Source organism: Nuphar pumila, chromosome 15 (genome assembly GCF_984573655.1).
Source record: "Nuphar pumila chromosome 15, dmNupPumi1.hap1.1, whole genome shotgun sequence".
NCBI classification, from domain to species: domain Eukaryota; kingdom Viridiplantae; phylum Streptophyta; class Magnoliopsida; order Nymphaeales; family Nymphaeaceae; genus Nuphar; species Nuphar pumila.
Genome location: NC_143263.1, coordinates 17,783,216 through 17,800,798, shown reverse-complemented (window position 1 = coordinate 17,800,798; position 17,583 = coordinate 17,783,216). Strand labels below are relative to the sequence as shown.

Sequence of the window (17,583 nt, the reverse complement as noted above, 5' to 3'; positions counted from 1 at the left end):
CCTAAATTATCTTATGTGAGTCCCACTTTGGGCCTTGTTTGGATCTCAGATCCAAACATAATCATTTACTTAACTATCTTTATATATATAGGTCATCGTATGTTTGAGAATTGGTTCATACTTTTGGAACCAAATCTAGACTCATAGTGTTTATCAATATGGATCTTATTTGGATCCAACTTATTTTGAGATCGGATCCATCTAACGAATCCAATCTTGTGTCTTAAAGGTTTTGAGTGATCTGGATCTCTTCAAAGATCTAGAACTAAACTATTCTAAACCTGGATCGGGTCCACTGAATCCAATTTTTTCTCGCTTCCCCTGGATTTCTCAAATTTTAATGGAAAGGATTGATTTTAGAATGAGTATCACGTCAAAATCCTATCATCAACATACGAAAAACCTAGTTTTCCAAGTGTGATTTCCATATCAAAATGCCTTATTTTCATTTATGAAGGAAAACAACCCAAAAACCAGAGTTCTCAACCGATTAATGCCAAACTTCTGTGGCAAAGGAATGTTCACCATCGTTTTCCTATCCTCCACCAAAATCACACGTCAAAAAAGGTCGTCAAAGATTTCCTGCATCTTTTCGATGACAAGCTAGTGACTTGTGGTGACAAGCGTCCACCCGCTTTTGACTCCTTTTCCCCATGACCATGACCATTGCCAAAGGCTTTCCAACAACAATTGTTCTTCCTGAATTGTGGTCAGACGTCCATGAATTGTCGTTAGACAAAAGTTTAATTGTCATCATAAATTGGACACTTCGATCAGAAAATCAAGTTTAAGTCCTGCTAAGCTAATCAAAATTAAGTTTGTTTCCCCACAGTAATGATTCACATCTGTCGCTGATTTGACCTCGAGAGGATAAACTTCGGGACTTCCAAGATGCTCACCCTAACCAAGCGGGCAACCCATATGGTAATCTTTTTTTGAAGCGTTTAACATAGATTCTGTTAGAATTCTTTGTGAAAGGTGTATGTACATTTCTTTTTTTTATGACCAATAAGCTTAAAGACACTTTATAGGGATGCTAATATTATGCTTAAAGTCATCAATAAAGAGCATTAAAGTACTTGAAAAGGGTTCAAATGCATTACTGCCTTTGGCAGATAACATGAATTTTCTACGGAAGTGCCACTAGAAAGTAAACTCAGAACGTATCAGATTTGCTTTTTTTAACATGGATTTCAATCTGATCAGGAACATGTTTATCAACTCCCTAAAGAAAGAGGTAATAATAATATAATTTGCTTCAGGAAAGAACCTTTTTTTGTACATAATAATGTATAGAAAGATCATAATAAGTGCAATCAACATCCTTCTCAAAGATAAAAAGCAGCACAAGGGGCTGCCAGCGAGACATCCTTTTGAGTTTAACAAACCCAATGCACACCAACCATAACATGTGTACGGACCAAGGCCCATATAAGTTTTGAGTTTAGTGGTGACCACACTCATCATATATGTTTTTCAATATTTTGATTTAGGAAAATTTTCGAACGCACTTAAACTTTGTAGACCATAAAAAACACACTTATGTTTTAGATATTATAAAATACGCACCTAAATTTATGCCCGATTAGTTAAAAACATTTTCATTTCGGCCATCACTTTGAGTTAATAAGTTACTGATCTACCCTCAACAATTTTTTTGAAAAAAACAAACATAAAACACCTAAAATTTTGGTGATAATATAGAAACACGCCCAAGATTTGGCAATTACAGCATATATTTAATGGCAACTTCATGGGAAAGTAAACTCTTTGAGTTTTTTAAAATTAACCATGAAAAGGCTTAGGTGCGTTTTTAATAAATTTGAAAACTTAGTTGTGTTTTTTATTATTATCACTCAAAATTTTAGATGTGTTTGAAAATTCCCTTTAATTTATTAAAGCTCCCATGCAGCAAAAGAATTTCTATTAACCAATAAGCGGTTGGGTCAACCGACTTCTCGTGCTGACTTGAACTGTGTTTAAAATTGACCAGCCAGAATCCAAACTGATTTACATGAGTTGAATTCTTCAAATTTCAAATTATGTAAACAATTATATATGAGGTTAAATGGATGGTTGAGAAATTTAGCAGCACTTTTTTTTATCAGTTGAAATAAAAAACTAATCCAAAATCCTTTCTTTAGCAAAGGATACAACATTCTGAAAAGTTGGCAGGTTGGCAATATCTAGAAATTCATACTTTGGTAGACAAATTATTGTTGGAGTGTATGTACGAATCAACATGTAACACATTAATTTTTCCAATGCCATACGTGCTGATCCAGTATCTTCACACCAAGCACAGAATAATAATATCGAGTTTAATCTCCTTTAGTATACAGGTACAGGCAACGATATATTCATATATACAGCCTTTCTAAACGGAAAGGAAACCATCCCTAATAGGCTTACCTCTTTTCTTTTTTCATTTTCATTTTTTTCCCGCTTTTTTGCCATTTTGGGAACCCTGTAAAACCATCTAAGCAAGAGCGACCATACAATCTATTAATAACCAACTTGTCCAGATCAAGTTTAGTTCAAACAAACAACCTGATTGAAATTCTCAGCTTTCAGGATTGATAAATAGGCTGCAATCTATCCCTTTGTCACTGAATGCTGATACAAGCTTAGGGAAAAGCTTGACTAGCATTATTTTAAAACCAGCAGAACTGCTACTATCACCACCTATAATCTTTCCATCCGCAGAAACACAGCCAACCTGAGCACCATTCATATATGCTTTACAGGCCAAAAGAATTGATTGTGCGTGCTTCTTGAAGTGTTCCTCCACAAGGGAATCAAAATTCTGCAACAGAAAGTGGATACCTATTGGTTAAGACAACTAATTGCCAAACCTAGATTCTATATATCCAACAAATACTCCTTGTATCAGCATCTTTTTCAAAATATAAACTATCAAATCATGATCCCAGTCCAGTCACCACCAGCTTGACTTGCAATGCAACTCAAGCAAAAGGCTATAAAGTTCATTTTTTTTCCAAGACTGAACTGTAAACTTCCAGCCACAAAGGATCTAGTCCTTTGTAGGGATGAGCCAGGTCAAGAAATTCTTTCTAATTCAGAGTGCATTTGTGAAACAGTGTCTCAAATATAAGCTGCTTAGATGTACCAAAGTTTAAAGATCATTAGGTGTTAAATAACTGAAGATTTCATAGATGAAACTACATACCTTTGGCGGTTTTCGAAGCAAGTATAGCATTGACTTCAACGAAAGAAGAAATGCATTCTCATTGTAAGCAATAGAATTCTTCTCTCCTTCAGCCTTTCCAATTTGCTTATCATACCCAGCCTCGTTAAAATATGGTTTAGCATTAAGTACAAGTGCTTGGAGGGATACCAACACTTGAAGAATAGTTGAGCTTGCTGGATTCCAAACTTCACGGCCTGTGCCAGTCCATGTATTCAAGAGGCTAAGACAGACATGTCCAGACTCATACAAGTTTGGGTTCAATCGAAGTCCTCCAGAGATGTAGTGAACCAACTGTAATATATAAGAATAAACTGAGATCTGATTCATGTAGGAAATTTTCATACACAAGTTGCTAAGGATGAATATAGGGGATGAACTCTTACTAGTCATTGGTTATATCCAATGGCTAAAAGAAAGAGGGGATGGGGGCATATTACTCCGGGATAATATTTGTACACAGATTTTTATTTTCACGTACTTGCACATATATCTATTTATTCATATATGTGTCCACTGTATATGCATCTTCTTGATTCATCTATCACAGATAGCTTCATATTTGTCTGAAAATGACGTCAAGGCATTCTAAATTGCATGAAGTCTGAAATGACAAACCACAGGAACATTAAAGATGGAGACTTTGAATTTTTTTTTTATCACTTTGTAATGCTTGAACTTTGTAAATAAAAGTGCTAGCATTCACAGCCATGACTCTGATAAGAAAGACTTCTGATCTTCTTATTATAAGCACTACTGGTCAACCAACCACACAAGGATGGATACCAAGCAACAAAGGGTCCTCAAATTATGAGTTTCAGGAAAAAGAAAGAAAAAAGCATCTATTCGATGTCACAATTCAACATTTTCTGAGGCTATAAGACATGATTTGACTTATGCATGTCCAGAACATGAAAAAGATACGTACAGGAGGTTTGTACGGATAATCTGGAGGAAGTAAGATATCAAAAAAGAAAAGACCATCATGATAAGGGGTCCCCTGTGCTCCAGCAATGGCAGCCCTCAAGAGATCAGCCCTCTCTTCATAAACTCTAACATATATGGAATCTGTCAAAGGCAAAAGATGGTAATTCTCAACAAACTATGACCATATGGAAAAAGTGAGTTACTTAACATAGCCACAAGAAGAATTGAAAGGCAAAGTTTAATAGACTTAGAGGAGAGAGAAAGAGAGGCATGAAACTGTTGTACTAAATGATTGCATTAATGGATGACTATGTCATAATATACTAATCCAATTCTTGCCATATTTGATGTTCAAGAAAATTATAATTTACCAGGTAAATCTTTCTCCAAGATGCTCCATTCTTGACTTATCTTCTTCAGCCTATTCTTCTGTCAAAATTAGGAACAATCTTTGTATCATGTAAAATAACAAAATGAAAAAAAAACTACAGTTCATAGGCATTTGGTTCTTACCCGAAGTATACTTGATTCTTGACCAAGAAAATGATGATCTAAACAATCTTCAATGATGTCAAACTTCCCAAACTTCATTGATTCGTCACTCCCTCTTAAGAGTGGAACTTGTTCATATTTATCTTCTACATGCTCTTTTAGTTTTAGACCTGCCTGCCCTAGTACAGGTGAATCACTTGATATAGGCTGGTGCTTCCAGATCATTGCATCATGATGCTCATCATGCCTTGGTTTGCATAGGAACTCACTACCATTCTCATCTACCATGACTGGATTGCCTATTTCAAGATGGTAATCATTGGGAAGATGACTGGAACAGCTTGATTTCATTTTACTTGATAATGAAGTAGAACCTCGTGAACCAAAAATGCTAGAAGCAATATTAGTCAGAAAGCCAATGACTGCTCGAGGAATTGAGAGGGCGTCAGCTTCCCATGAATAATTGCTGCAGTTATTATTTCCAGAACACAATGTAACCTTGTCCAAAATACCCTGAATAATCAATTCATGTTCTTAGAACATCATGTGTTGTTCACTAGGTATACATGCCATACATATGAACACGAGAACAAAAAACAAAATAAAATTATCCCACCTTCTTTGCATTCTTATTTTGACTATAACTGTCAAATTCAAGGGTGAATTCACTGTCACTAACTTCCATGCTTTCATTTTGGAGTAATGCAGCAGATGCCTGTTCCTCATCTCTGTTAACTGTTATGATTTCATGGGGGGCAACCTGAAAATTTGCATCAAATAGTAGCTCAATATTGAATTCACCTGTAAAATAATTTTCTTCCTATAAGGAGAAAAACAAAAAGTACAAGAAATGCAATACATCAAAAGATAAACTTTCAGCAACCAATGCAATTACATGAACACAGATAAGAGAGACTAAGGACATCCATTGGACAATTGGAAAATCAAAACTTGGTTACCAGGACAAAAGAGCTAGAACTATCCGGAATTCAAGAAATGCAATACATCAAAAGATAAACTTTCAGCAACCAATGCAATTACATGAACACAGATAAGAGAGACTAAGGGCATCCATTGGACAATTGGAAAATCAAAACTTGGTCACCAGGACAAAAGAGCTAGAACTATCCGGAATTCACTGTGAGCAAAGAATACCACATGGTTGCGGTAAGCGATCTATCCTGTCAAGGAGTTCAGTTGCACACAATATAGTACACAAAGAAAATCACTTGTTCAGCCACACCGGAATAATATCCTGTCAAGGAGTTCAGTTGCACACAATATAGTACACAGAAAATCACTTGTTCAGCCACACTGGAATTTTCCATCAAATGGAACAGCTCAATTCAAAGGACAATGCAGGTCATAGGGCAAAACGATTATGCTCAAGAAATGTGAAGTCACTAATGCAGAATCAACATCACCAACCAGGGGCGGAGCCACACTAGTGGGAGGGTGGGCATGTGCCCACCTTGACCCGCTGAAATCCCTTAAAAGAGATATTGGTCCCACCTTGACCCGCTGATCACATGGGCAGAGCTGACTCCCTTTGGTTATGCATTTCCTCTCTCTCTCTCTCTCTCTCTCTCTCTCTCTCTCTCTCTCTCTCTCTCTCTCTCTCTCTCTCTCTCTCTATCTCTCTCTCTCTCTCTCTCTCTCTACGAGGCTCAGTCGGCGCTGGTCATCCACCCCTATTAGGGTTTTGTATTTGTATTTGTTTTTGTTTTAATTAGCATTAAGCATAAATAATGAATGCTTAATTTTTTGTTAGAATATTAGAGATTTTATTTGTTCTTTTTTAATTAACATAAATCTATGATTTCTTTTAGGATTTTAGGTATTGATTTGTTTGTTTTTTCAAATTACATGATTATATAATGAAGGTTTTAGGGGTTTTTATCAGTTTTTTTTTTAATTATCATTAAGCATGATTCCATTAATAAATGCTTGATTTTGGTTATCAAACCCTTAAATCTTTGATTTTCGTTAGGATTTATGTATTCTATTTTGGTTTTTCAAATGACATAAATATTTAATTAGGGTTTTTTTTTTAATTAGCATATCTATAATGTGATGTTTAGTAGGATTTAAGGTTTTTATTTGCTTTTTTATAATTAAGTAAATGTTTAGTTTATGGTTTTAAGGTGTGTGTGTGTATGTGTTTAATTACCATTAGGCATGAATCCATGAATATTATGTGGTTTGATTTTGGTTAGAATATTAAGGTTTTTTTATTAATTAATCATAACTGCATAATTTATAATGTTTGTAGGGATTAGGGTTTTGGTTTTTTTAAATGACATACATGTTTAGTTATGGTTTAAGGGTTTTTCTGTGCCTTTTTTTTCAATTATCATTAGGCATGGATATATGAATATTGCAAGAAGTGATTTTGGTTAGAATATTAGTGTTTTTTTATTACTTAGCATAAATGCATAATTTATGTTGTTTGTAGTGATTAGTTTTGATTTATGTTTTTTAGAATGGTATAAATGTTTAGTTTATATTTTTAAGGTTTTTATGTTTTTTTTAATTACCATTCAACATGAATCCATGAATATTGTGTGATTTGATTTTGCTTAGAATATTATTTTTTTTATATAGCATAAATGAACCATTTATGATGTTTGTAGAAAATATGGTTTTGATTTGGTTTTTTGAAACATATTGTTAGTAATTTTTCCTAAAAAAACATATTGTTAGAATCCGGGCTCCACGCTTGTCACCAGCGCATTACTTCGACAAGCCAGGTGTTCTTATTTTCTGGGCCAACGATAAGATAAGGGACTAACATAAAACATAGACCACATAAACCAACCCAAACAAGTAAATGGATGGTAAAAAATCCACAAATTGGGAAATGGTTATACATTGTCAGCCCCCTGAGTACAAATATCTAAAAACTAACTAAAAGAAAATTTGGCAATCTTATACATGGAATATTTCAGCAACTAATAGAAATAAAATCATTGTCCTCAACAGAAGTTATCCAACTGAATATATTACCAATATACATTCAGCCTGTGATGAAAAACTTTCTCTTGCCATCATCATTATTATTTATATATCGGCAATCCAAATGCTATACTGTAGGTTATGGTTTCTGAAACAAACAGGCTATGGTACCCAGACACTGCATTTTGCCCTTTGTACCCGTGTCGACACTCGTCGACACCCAGACACACCATTTTACCCTCTGCACATACAAGTTTGTATTTAATTTATAATTTATAATTTATAATTACATTTTCAGTTTATAACTTTATATTTTCAGTATATAATATATATTTTAGACATAGCATATATATTTAGATTATATTCAGTTTATTCCAAATTTATTTTGTATTTGTGTGATATTTAATATATATATAGTTGTGTCCCCGTACCCACATTGTTTGGAATTTCTATGGCATATCCTCTGTACCCATACCCAGGTGACATAGCAAACAGGTGCCTATTTTTCTTGGGTCACTTCAGGCTACTCCCCAGCAGGTTGCCTACCTCTCAAAAACCATCCATCCACAGGCCAAACTTGAAGCCAATGTCACCATGGAGAACATTTACTAGCTTGAAATTAAACTGATGCACAAAAGCAATCATATAGTCTCAGTCTCCCGCAAGAGACCTTTGATTCTAACCATTTAACAGATCTCACAAGAATGTGAAATCATCCCTCTATGTGATGTATGTAGATGATGCATTTGCAGTAATCAATCATGAGGTGATGCAGGTCTCTTGTCCGTTCAGGAGGTGTTTGATTGCATGGACAGGACTGTGTAGAACAGTCCTGACTGGGCACAAGTAGCCAGGTGCAAAGGTGTCTTGGACAAGCAGAGTTTTTGTTTCAGGTGTTCCGCTCCTTTTTCTTTTTACTGTTTTATTGTTTTGATTTTTGTCTTGGATGTCCTGGACACCACTGTTCCAGGTGGAGGATGTGTGGGACAAGGCATTGAGCGTGTCGGCCGTTTGCATTGGGGGCAGACAGCAGCGACCCGTGGGCACTGCTGTCCACACAATCACAATCACCCTAAATGTAACAAAAAATAATCTAGTGCAGATGTTGACTTAAAGTTAATCACAGCATTAAAAGTGAATTTGAGTTATGCAGTACATAGTTTAAGTAATTATAAGTACTCAATGAACATCAGATGTGCTGAAACCAAAAAAGGTAAAGATAGAAGATGGGAACACCTTTGAAACAATTCCATTTGCCCATGTCACCTCAATGCGTCCATCTTTGAAGCCACTGACATGTCCAACACAGGATAAGAAAGATTTAGGTGATTCCATATAACCTTCGCCAATCTGCCTATTGCGCAATACATCTTTTCCAAATGCATGGTATGAGACTGTGTCTGGTGCAGTGGAAAGTTTCAGATTTTCTAGACCTTGGCTCTGAAATCTGCAAATAATCTCTCCAAGACTGTAGCAGTATTCAGGATGCTCCACCAATTCATAGACACTTACAATCTCTTCACAGAATTTTCCCTCAGATTCAGCACGAGCCCCAAGTTCATTGTTCATCCACTTCACCCTGGCAGTCCGTTCCTTCGCATCAACACTTTTAAGAACTCCAACCTGCTTCCCACGTGAATCTTGTCCATCCTCATCCGAACCTTTCTCTAACACAACATCTTCTGGCCAGAAATCATGATCACCTATGTTACTGACCGGAAACAGAGTGTTCGAGTCTAGTCTGGTGGAAACAGTACCATCCTGCCATAAAACATCAACCTTAACCTTTCTCCTCACAATTACAAAAGCCTGATCACGATCAATATCTTTTTTCTTCAGCACACTACCACATTTCAGCAGCATTTCATGAGCACCTTGGACCTCTGTATCATGGTTCTCCTCCTGCTTTTTCCCTACTGAAAAGAAACAATAATCGCCGAGCTGCCAATTAACATGTGGGAAAGGTAGCAACAGAGTAAGTCCTTTTGGATGCTGTAAGCATCTAGGTGGACGAGGCACACTGGTAGCACAACCAGCTGCTATTGCAGCAATCCAGTTGATAGAGACTGACTGAACTTCCACACACTTTACTATACCTTCACGTCGACTAGATTTCCATTCACCACATAACCATTTTGCATTCTTGAAAACGCTTGGAAGTCTACTTTTCACATGCTGACCAGGGTAGTAAAAATATTCAGAATCTTCCAGTGAATTCAGGGGAACCGGTATAAGCATCACAGGATCAGGTTTGTCTATCATGCACATAGCCCCATCATCAAAAACAACTGTCACAAGGTCTGTAATCCCATCAACAACACCTAGCCAGGGGCCATGAACTACATAGTCACCCACACAGAAGGACCTGAACCTGAGAAGGTCTTTGCTGTTTATGTCTTTGACAGTTTTTCCATCAGCATTTTCCAAGTCTACAACAACATCAACATCAAAAACTTTACCCAGTTGTCCTGAGGGATCCATCACAGAGCAAACAAGGTCGCCATGCAGGAAGCTCCTCTCAAATGCCAGGAAGTCATCAATCTTCCCAATGCTTTCATCTAAACTTGAGAATATGCTCCGAGCTTGCCCTTCATACATGGACTCAATATCATCAAGATCCTCACTGTCACTGCTGTCTGTGACACTCCCCTTACCCAGTTTGCTGAACATGGTAAACATTTTTTGTTTTTGTTTTTCCTTTTTCTACACGTTAAAAGACACTCCTAGTACCTGCACCAGGACAACATCATTAATCAATTACACACACACACACACACACACACACACATATATATATATATATATATATAGGAAAAGGGGGCAGTCCAACCAAAGGAAGGCCCAAACTCTACAACGGATGATAATCAATGGTGTTCCTTATCTAATGATCCAGCTTGTCATCGATTGGACTTTACATATTGGATTTTTATCATTAATTTAGTGAGCTGACATGTTTTGGATTATGAATTTTCAATGTCTAGATGTATTTTTGAAAGCACTAAAAATCAACGGCCCACAATATTTTGTATTGTAAAGTTTTAAATGCAACGTGAGCCATCGATTTTTCATGTTTTGAAAAACATGCCTATATGTTGTAAAATCTTCATGTAAACATATTTCTTACTAAATAAATTATAAAGAACAAATATATGAGGTCTGATCGATGAGATGCTCAAGCATTGGAGAAGGGTTGTCGTCCAATTGTCGTTGGTTGTAGATTTTGGACCTTCCTTTAGTTGGATGGTCTCTCTCTCTCTCTCTCTCTCTCTCTCTCTCTCTCTCTCTCTCTCTCTCTCTCTCTCTCTCTATATATATATATATATATATATATATATATATATATATATATATATATATATATATATATATATATATATAAAGGGTCATACCCCCACACCCAGTGCAAGTTCCCTGCACCGGGGTGCTGGAGAGACAATATTTCTGTTTTTCTGCAAGAAGTAACCGCCTTTATGGGTCTCATGCTGAAAGCCTGAGCACTTACCATTGCCCAAGCAATGGCCCTCACAGGCGCGGGCAAGCGCACAAACACATTTATACATATATGTGTGTCATACAAGTATATTTTGAGAGAGAGAGAGAGAACCTTAGTAGTTATCTGCAGAAGATGAAATAACTTTTTCCAAAAGAACCGCACTTATATTGTGGAACTGAATTCCTCAAACACGACTGAAGCTCTTTTTTTTTCTTTTTGAAGAAAATAAAGAAGGAACAAGAGTGAAGCTGAAATCTAGCTTTTCCCAAAAGAAGAACCGCACTTATGTTGGGGAACTGAATTCCTCAAACACACGATCAGCTTTCAGTTTGTTCGAACCGATCCAACCGTACAAGACAGTGACCGAGTTGAAGATATCTCCACAATAAGTTTTGATTTGGTGATGATGCTCCAGGAGATATATTAATGCCAAAGGAGAATTGCCCAGTAAAAACCTTTAGAGGTTGTATCTGGAACTGAGAGAAACTGATGAAAAGGAAAGAAAACGAAAGATGCCAAAGGAGATTTGCCCTGAAAGCAAATATTTTCCTGAAATGGTTTTCCCGAGGGAAAGTCTCAGGTGAGACAACGTTGGTTGCCTTGAATCAAGCTCAAAGTTCAAGATACAGCAGACTTAAAGAGTCCTCTGAAATGATCTTCCGAGTGAGTTGTAGAGAAAACCTGTAAAACCAACAACTAGAACATGTTAGAACAATGAACTTTTACTCAAAACAAAGTAACTACTAACAATACAAGAGCACTAAGTTAATTTACAAGAGAAATTATATAAGATGGTTCCTTACACCAACTTTCACAGGCCCTGCAATTCCCTAGCCCAGGTTACAACCTAAGAACATATACATTTTTTTTTCACGAGGAACGGGGAAACCACCCCTAGGATTAAAGACCTAGTCTTGCTGGGTAAGCCTGCCGAACCTTTTTTTTTTTTGGATTTATAACCCGAAGAAACCGCACCTCGCACGAAGACCTGGTCCCGCTGGCTCAGCCTGTTATACCTACCGTGGTCGCGCCGGCAGCGTAAAGCTCCGAGGCTAGGACCCTGACCCCAAGCCCGCCTATGCTACTCGTTGGCTTACGCAGAAGGGCGACACCCATGAGAATTCTGACGAACTTACGGTCGCTTTTCCAACTGTGTAAACCTATGGCGCACCTCTTGCCGTAGGAGAGTTGCCTCGTTTTGGCAAGAGCGAAAGACATATATATATGCAGCACATGCAAGGGGCTGACGTATGTGAGGATGAAACTCTGTCCACCCTTCTTGTCCGTATCCTAAGCATGTTCTTAGTGTCCGTACATAAATAAAATCCTTACCAGTTATACAACTGTACCATTGGGTTTTGAACCTGCAACGTCCCAACACAACTCCTGATACCATCTTGGTCTAAACTACATGTCTATTCAATGCATATGTTTGTTCAAGGCTCAAGCCACCCAGTTTACCACCATCGATCAAGTCGAAAGCTAGCTTGGTGAAAAGCAAATCAGCATAGTTTAGGTTATATATAGCTGGGTTCGAGTCAGTAGGTCCAGGTCCAAGCTATGTCCTATTTGCACAAGATGAGCGACCTGATGGATTTAGACTGTCTGTCAACAGGTTAAGCCGGGTAAGAGCAGGAGTGTGTTCGACCTCATTCCCCTTGGCCCACCTCATAACCCTGGTGTCAGCATACGACCTTACTGCATGGAATCCAAATTAAGCTCAAAGTTTCGTCCCACAATCCATGGACCATGGCCACATCATATAAATCCACCATGATGTGGTCTACTGGTGAAATGGGTTGCATACGAATATGTGATTATGACCCGACCCAGTTTTATATGACGTTTAGGTGCATGTAACCCGAATCATATGCCCAATCACTGCATGCAGATTCATACAGCATATTCAAATACGCATGGCAGATTGCAATCACATCAGGCAAAATCTGGACTCTGATATGGATCATGAATCCAGATCCAAATTTTCCTTATATGGAAACATATTAGGGTCCTAACTGTTGTGGTCTGATCCATATCCAACCTGTTAGCAGACCAACCCCAGGTCCCCACAAGAGTAAACGTGTGAGAACTCTTTTTTTTTTTTAAAGTCAAGCTGGGTTAGGCAGACCCCTACCAGTTATACAATATACCATTGGGATTTGAACTTGCAAAGCCCTCAACACAAATGACGTGCACTAGCAGATCCTGCCAGACAAGCCGAGCCCTTGGCATCAAAGATCTAAGACAAACAGGAGCTTTGACTCTCTATATTACGAAAACTGCCCATTAAACCTGCGGAATGGGCAATTTTTTATGTGCGCTATATTCCTGAATGGCTAAAATTTAAACAAAAATGACATTTATAAACAAACAATTTTTTATTGTCATTTTAAAATTTCTTATGAAGCATTAGCCGGTTTAGCAGGGAACTTCGTCATCTCAAAAAAAAAAAATCTCTTAATCATCAAAAAAAAAATCTTAAAAAGAAAAAAAAAACGTCGGGTAAACTCTGGCACACATAAAAAGGCGGTATTGGGGAAAGCTTGCCACACCTTCAAGCAGCAAGAGACGTTCCTTATTAGCTTATAAATGTCACAAGTTGAAGGGACGTCAAAAGTTCAAAATTCATGGGCTTGCATTTTGCAAGCGAGACCGAAGCTGGGTGCACTCTCTAGTGGGCGAGAAGACAAGGGTTTAGGGTTTAGGGTTACCCAAAAAAATGAGCAAAATAAAGACTTTACGTTTAAAAAAAAATACCAAGTGGCCTGAAAAAGGTGATAACGTAATTTACGTGGAGCGTGGGATTGTCCTTTGTACGAGACAAATGATGTTTTTTGTTGTATAATTGATTAATTGACAGGTTTGGGTGAAATTCACATTGACAAATATGGCGAGATTTATTAAAATCTTGCGTTAATATAACGAGAAATTGCCTGAGTTTAAAACGGCAATTTCTTGCAAGATTTTCAAAATATCACAAGATTTATGCAAAAAAATATAAATACTGTGATTTAAATGCGATATTTATGTTTTAAACGGCTATTCATTGCTTAAAAAACTGTGTATTTTTATTTTTTAATAATTTTTATTAATATTTTTTATAACAAATATTTTTTATATTTTTAAATACCAAAATTTTGCCTTATAAAAAAGCAATATTTATGAAAAAAATTCAATTTCTCGCAAGTTTTTGAAAATTTAGATTTTCCCCCAAAAAACGTTTGTCACTATGGGGTGATTACGTGAACAGCCTTCATCAGATAATGATTCATTACATGAAGGAAAAACAAAAAAACGACTACCTAAGAAAAGGACATAGCAGGAGCGTATGATTCTCCAAAAACTAAAAAGTCCTCATCTTCAAGTGTGGTGATCAAGATGACGACAATCTCCCAAGAGTTTAATTAGTTTTCAAAATTTCTTGGTTTACACGTGGCAGAATGACAACACTGGCTTGATTTTCAGGAATCTTCAGCGCTCACCAGGAGCGCTAGAAGGGAATTATAAAAGGTGAAAACATGGTGATCCGGAACACCAACTATGATCAAAGTAAAAGCAAAAGAAAAAGAATGCTTTTTTTAATAGGTTTTCTTAAATTTTAGCTGATGATGTGTTTAGGTAAGTCAAAATTTATATTTAAAATTAAATATTTAACTAGATAAAAATGCATAAAAGGAACAAAACTTATAGAAGAGCTCTCTCTCTCTCTCTCTCTCTCTCTCTCTCTCTCTCTCTCTCTCTCTCTCTCTCTCCTTAAAAGCACATAAATACTCGTAAACAAAGAGAAAATTAATGATGTTATGGAAATTATTAAAATGAAGTATTGTCAGATTAGATTAAACTATATACTAGGTAATAAATTTGTTAGAAGGAAACTATTTTAAAATGATTAGAATGGGTGAGGGAACCCTCTCACAAACTTTATAAAGGAGGGCCTTACCTCCATTCTATTTCAAAAAGAAGCCTTTAAATGCCTTATTTTAAAATTGTGGGCATTAAAAACTCTATTTTTCAAATAAGTAAGAGAGGGAAAATGATGATCATTAAAAGCTTCTCTCCTTTTCAAGAAGGTAAGGTAGGGGAGACAATCAAGAAAAGGTTTGTATTTTAAATGTTTTAGTTGTTTAACTGCAAATATAAACACTAAATACTCATGATAATATAGCAAGATATTAAAAATAAGCGAGATTTTGAAAATCTCGCAATATTATTGGCACTAGATATTCGTGACTTAGTTTTGAATCATATGATTGCGACACATAAGAGGTTTTTTATGGGCTTCAAAAACGGTTCATATATAATGCACTAAAATTTCATGATTCAAAAAATCATTTTTTTAATCAAAATAGCACAATTCAAGGATTGATCCATAGCAAACAAATCATCCTGAAGACATCTATGTGCTCAGGATCGATAAAGCTTGAACCTATGATTTTTAGCTCAATAATTCCATATAATTTTGTGCCTTCAATAGCACCAAATATTAACCCTGTTTTCATAAAAATAACTATGATTAAAAAAAATTAAACATGCATATTTAATCAAATCCTACTGTCAAATAATTTATTTATAAGCATAATATTTAAAAGTCTTAATGAAAAATGGCATATTTGTATCAATGACATTGCTATTTGTATGCAAAAATGTTACTTAAAACGAGATTGATACTCATTTATAATGCAATAAAGTTGAGTTTCTAATAGAGATGGTATGAGTTTCTGAAGTAATTGGGACAAATTTCTTGAACATTTGATACGGTTTCTGAAAAGTCTTAAAACTAGAATTATACCAATATCTGGAACTAGTACGCCTGATAACTTGGATGGATGCATCCATTTATCTAGAAGAACCGGAATAAGGTGGTAACTTTTAGGCCAGTCCGCAATGTAGTTATGCTACCATTTTCGGACAAGTGAGTGCATCCAAACAAACCCCCATAAAAACAAATACTAAGTATACATCAAATCCCCACAAACATCAAATCATGAACTGGTGAATTTGAAGGTTGAATGTGATAGCGGGACCGGACTGGTAGAGTCGCAATATCTTCAACCGAGAGGTTTAGGGTTCGAATCCCATCGGAGAAATTTAACCCCAGTTTCGATACTCGAAACAGAAAAACATGTACAAAAAATAAAATAAACAACAGACGATTTTTTTCAAGAAATTAATCGAGCTCAGCTTAATGAAAAGAACATTTTGGCCGTTTGAAAACATCCATGGGAAACGGAGTGAAACCAAACCAGGCATTTTTGTCATTTGGTGGTACTCAAACCGATTTTTTCGTCACTTCACCATAATAAAAAAGAATAAAATTTCCTCCAAAAATAAAGAAAGAAACGCGAGAAATTCCGACGTACCTCTCCAGGGTTTTCGCTTTTCCGGGGAGCGAACAGAATCCGGTGGTGCGGCAGCGCGAGAAGGAAGGCTCTCTGGATTTCTATTTCCTTCCTTTCCTTTTTTCTCTTAAACCACACTAATCGCAAACTCGCAATCTTCAGAGAGAGAGAGAGAGAACGAAAGCGGGGAAGAAGAAAGGAAATTTAGGGAAGGGAGAGGACGATATCAGGAAAGTCCGGCCTTCCCCAAATCCCACCGATCACGCCATTCCCTTCCCCACACCAACATCTCACCACCAACACCCACTTCTTCTTCTTCTTCTTCAAGATAGAGAGACAAAGAAAGATGGATGATGGAGGAGAGCAGGAGGAGGAAGAAAGAGAAGGGAATAACAACAATACCAACAACACACCACGAAAGTATAGGTTGACTGTGGGCGCGTTCATATAAACACTGCACCTCACAGTAGATTCCCCGCTTCCATTCGGAGATCCCCCTCTCTCTCTCTCTCTCTCTTTTTCTTTTCATTTATTTAAACTTGCAATAAAATCGTGCATTGACGGTATTGGTCCTGTACTTTTTCGTTATTTACCACTTTAACAATTGGACTAGATGGGTTGGGACACCCTGACTCCGAGATCCACTGGAGTCGGAGGTCTTGGTTCCTTTTTTTACGATGATCAAAGCTAGGGTTGGGCTGACTCCTACCAGTATATTGCTGTCAAAAGAACAAAATTACAATTGTTGGATCGGGTGCCAGTCTAAGGGTTCTGTCAATCCAAATCCGATCATCGAAGTGAGACATATTAGCAAAAACAAGATGTCAAATCATTGCTAAACCTTGGGGTAAAATGAATTTGACACCGTACAAAAGAGGGTAACTGATGAGCCATGTTGTTTGGCAATCATGCAGTATGGGATTTTCCTTCCACACATTTAGGCACGTTTGGAATTAAGAAAAATTCTCATAAGAAAAAAAGGTTTGCTTATGAAAAGTTTTGATAAGATGACCTTTTTAAATGAAAAATTTGTGTTTGTTTGTGCAGCACAAGGATAATGTGAGAAAAATCAAGTGATCTGCCAAATCACTTTTAGAAAAGGGATTTGGCATCCTCACCATCCACAGTGTACACAAGGACAGTGAAGATGTCAAATAAGATTTGATAGA

At 36.7% G+C, this 17,583-nt stretch overlaps 1 protein-coding gene across 2 annotated transcripts; it reads right to left on the bottom strand.

Moving 5' to 3' along the window:
• Window positions 1-2,482: 2,482 nt before the first annotated feature.
• LOC149814667 (putative ubiquitin-conjugating enzyme E2 24) lies at window positions 2,483-16,856 on the bottom strand. Of its 2 annotated transcripts, XM_089989472.1 has the most exons (9): window positions 16,436-16,856; window positions 11,187-11,756; window positions 8,819-10,312; window positions 5,244-5,387; window positions 4,649-5,140; window positions 4,507-4,564; window positions 4,137-4,276; window positions 3,191-3,502; window positions 2,483-2,806 (listed from the first exon to the last, which is right to left on the bottom strand). In XM_089989472.1, the coding sequence occupies exons 3-9, from the start codon at window positions 10,259-10,261 to the stop codon at window positions 2,564-2,566; spliced, it is 2,832 nt and encodes a 943-aa protein (XP_089845598.1). In that variant the 5' UTR covers window positions 10,262-10,312; window positions 11,187-11,756; window positions 16,436-16,856; the 3' UTR covers window positions 2,483-2,563. The 2 variants fall into 2 exon arrangements, with proteins under 2 accessions (XP_089845598.1, XP_089845597.1); XM_089989471.1 differs by lacking the exon at window positions 16,436-16,856 and having other exon boundaries at window positions 11,187-11,771.
• Between the last annotated feature and the right edge of the window lie 727 nt (window positions 16,857-17,583).

Coding starts and splice junctions, on each gene's coding strand:
- LOC149814667 (XM_089989472.1), bottom strand. CDS start 10,261: ATGTTTACCATGTTCAGCAAACTGGGTAAGGGGAGTGTCACAGACAGC. Junction 3,503..4,136: donor ATTATCCGTACAAACCTCCT/GTACGTATCTTT, acceptor TATATATTACAG/TTGGTTCACTACATCTCTGG. Junction 2,807..3,190: donor TGCTTCGAAAACCGCCAAAG/GTATGTAGTTTC, acceptor TTTCTGTTGCAG/AATTTTGATTCCCTTGTGGA.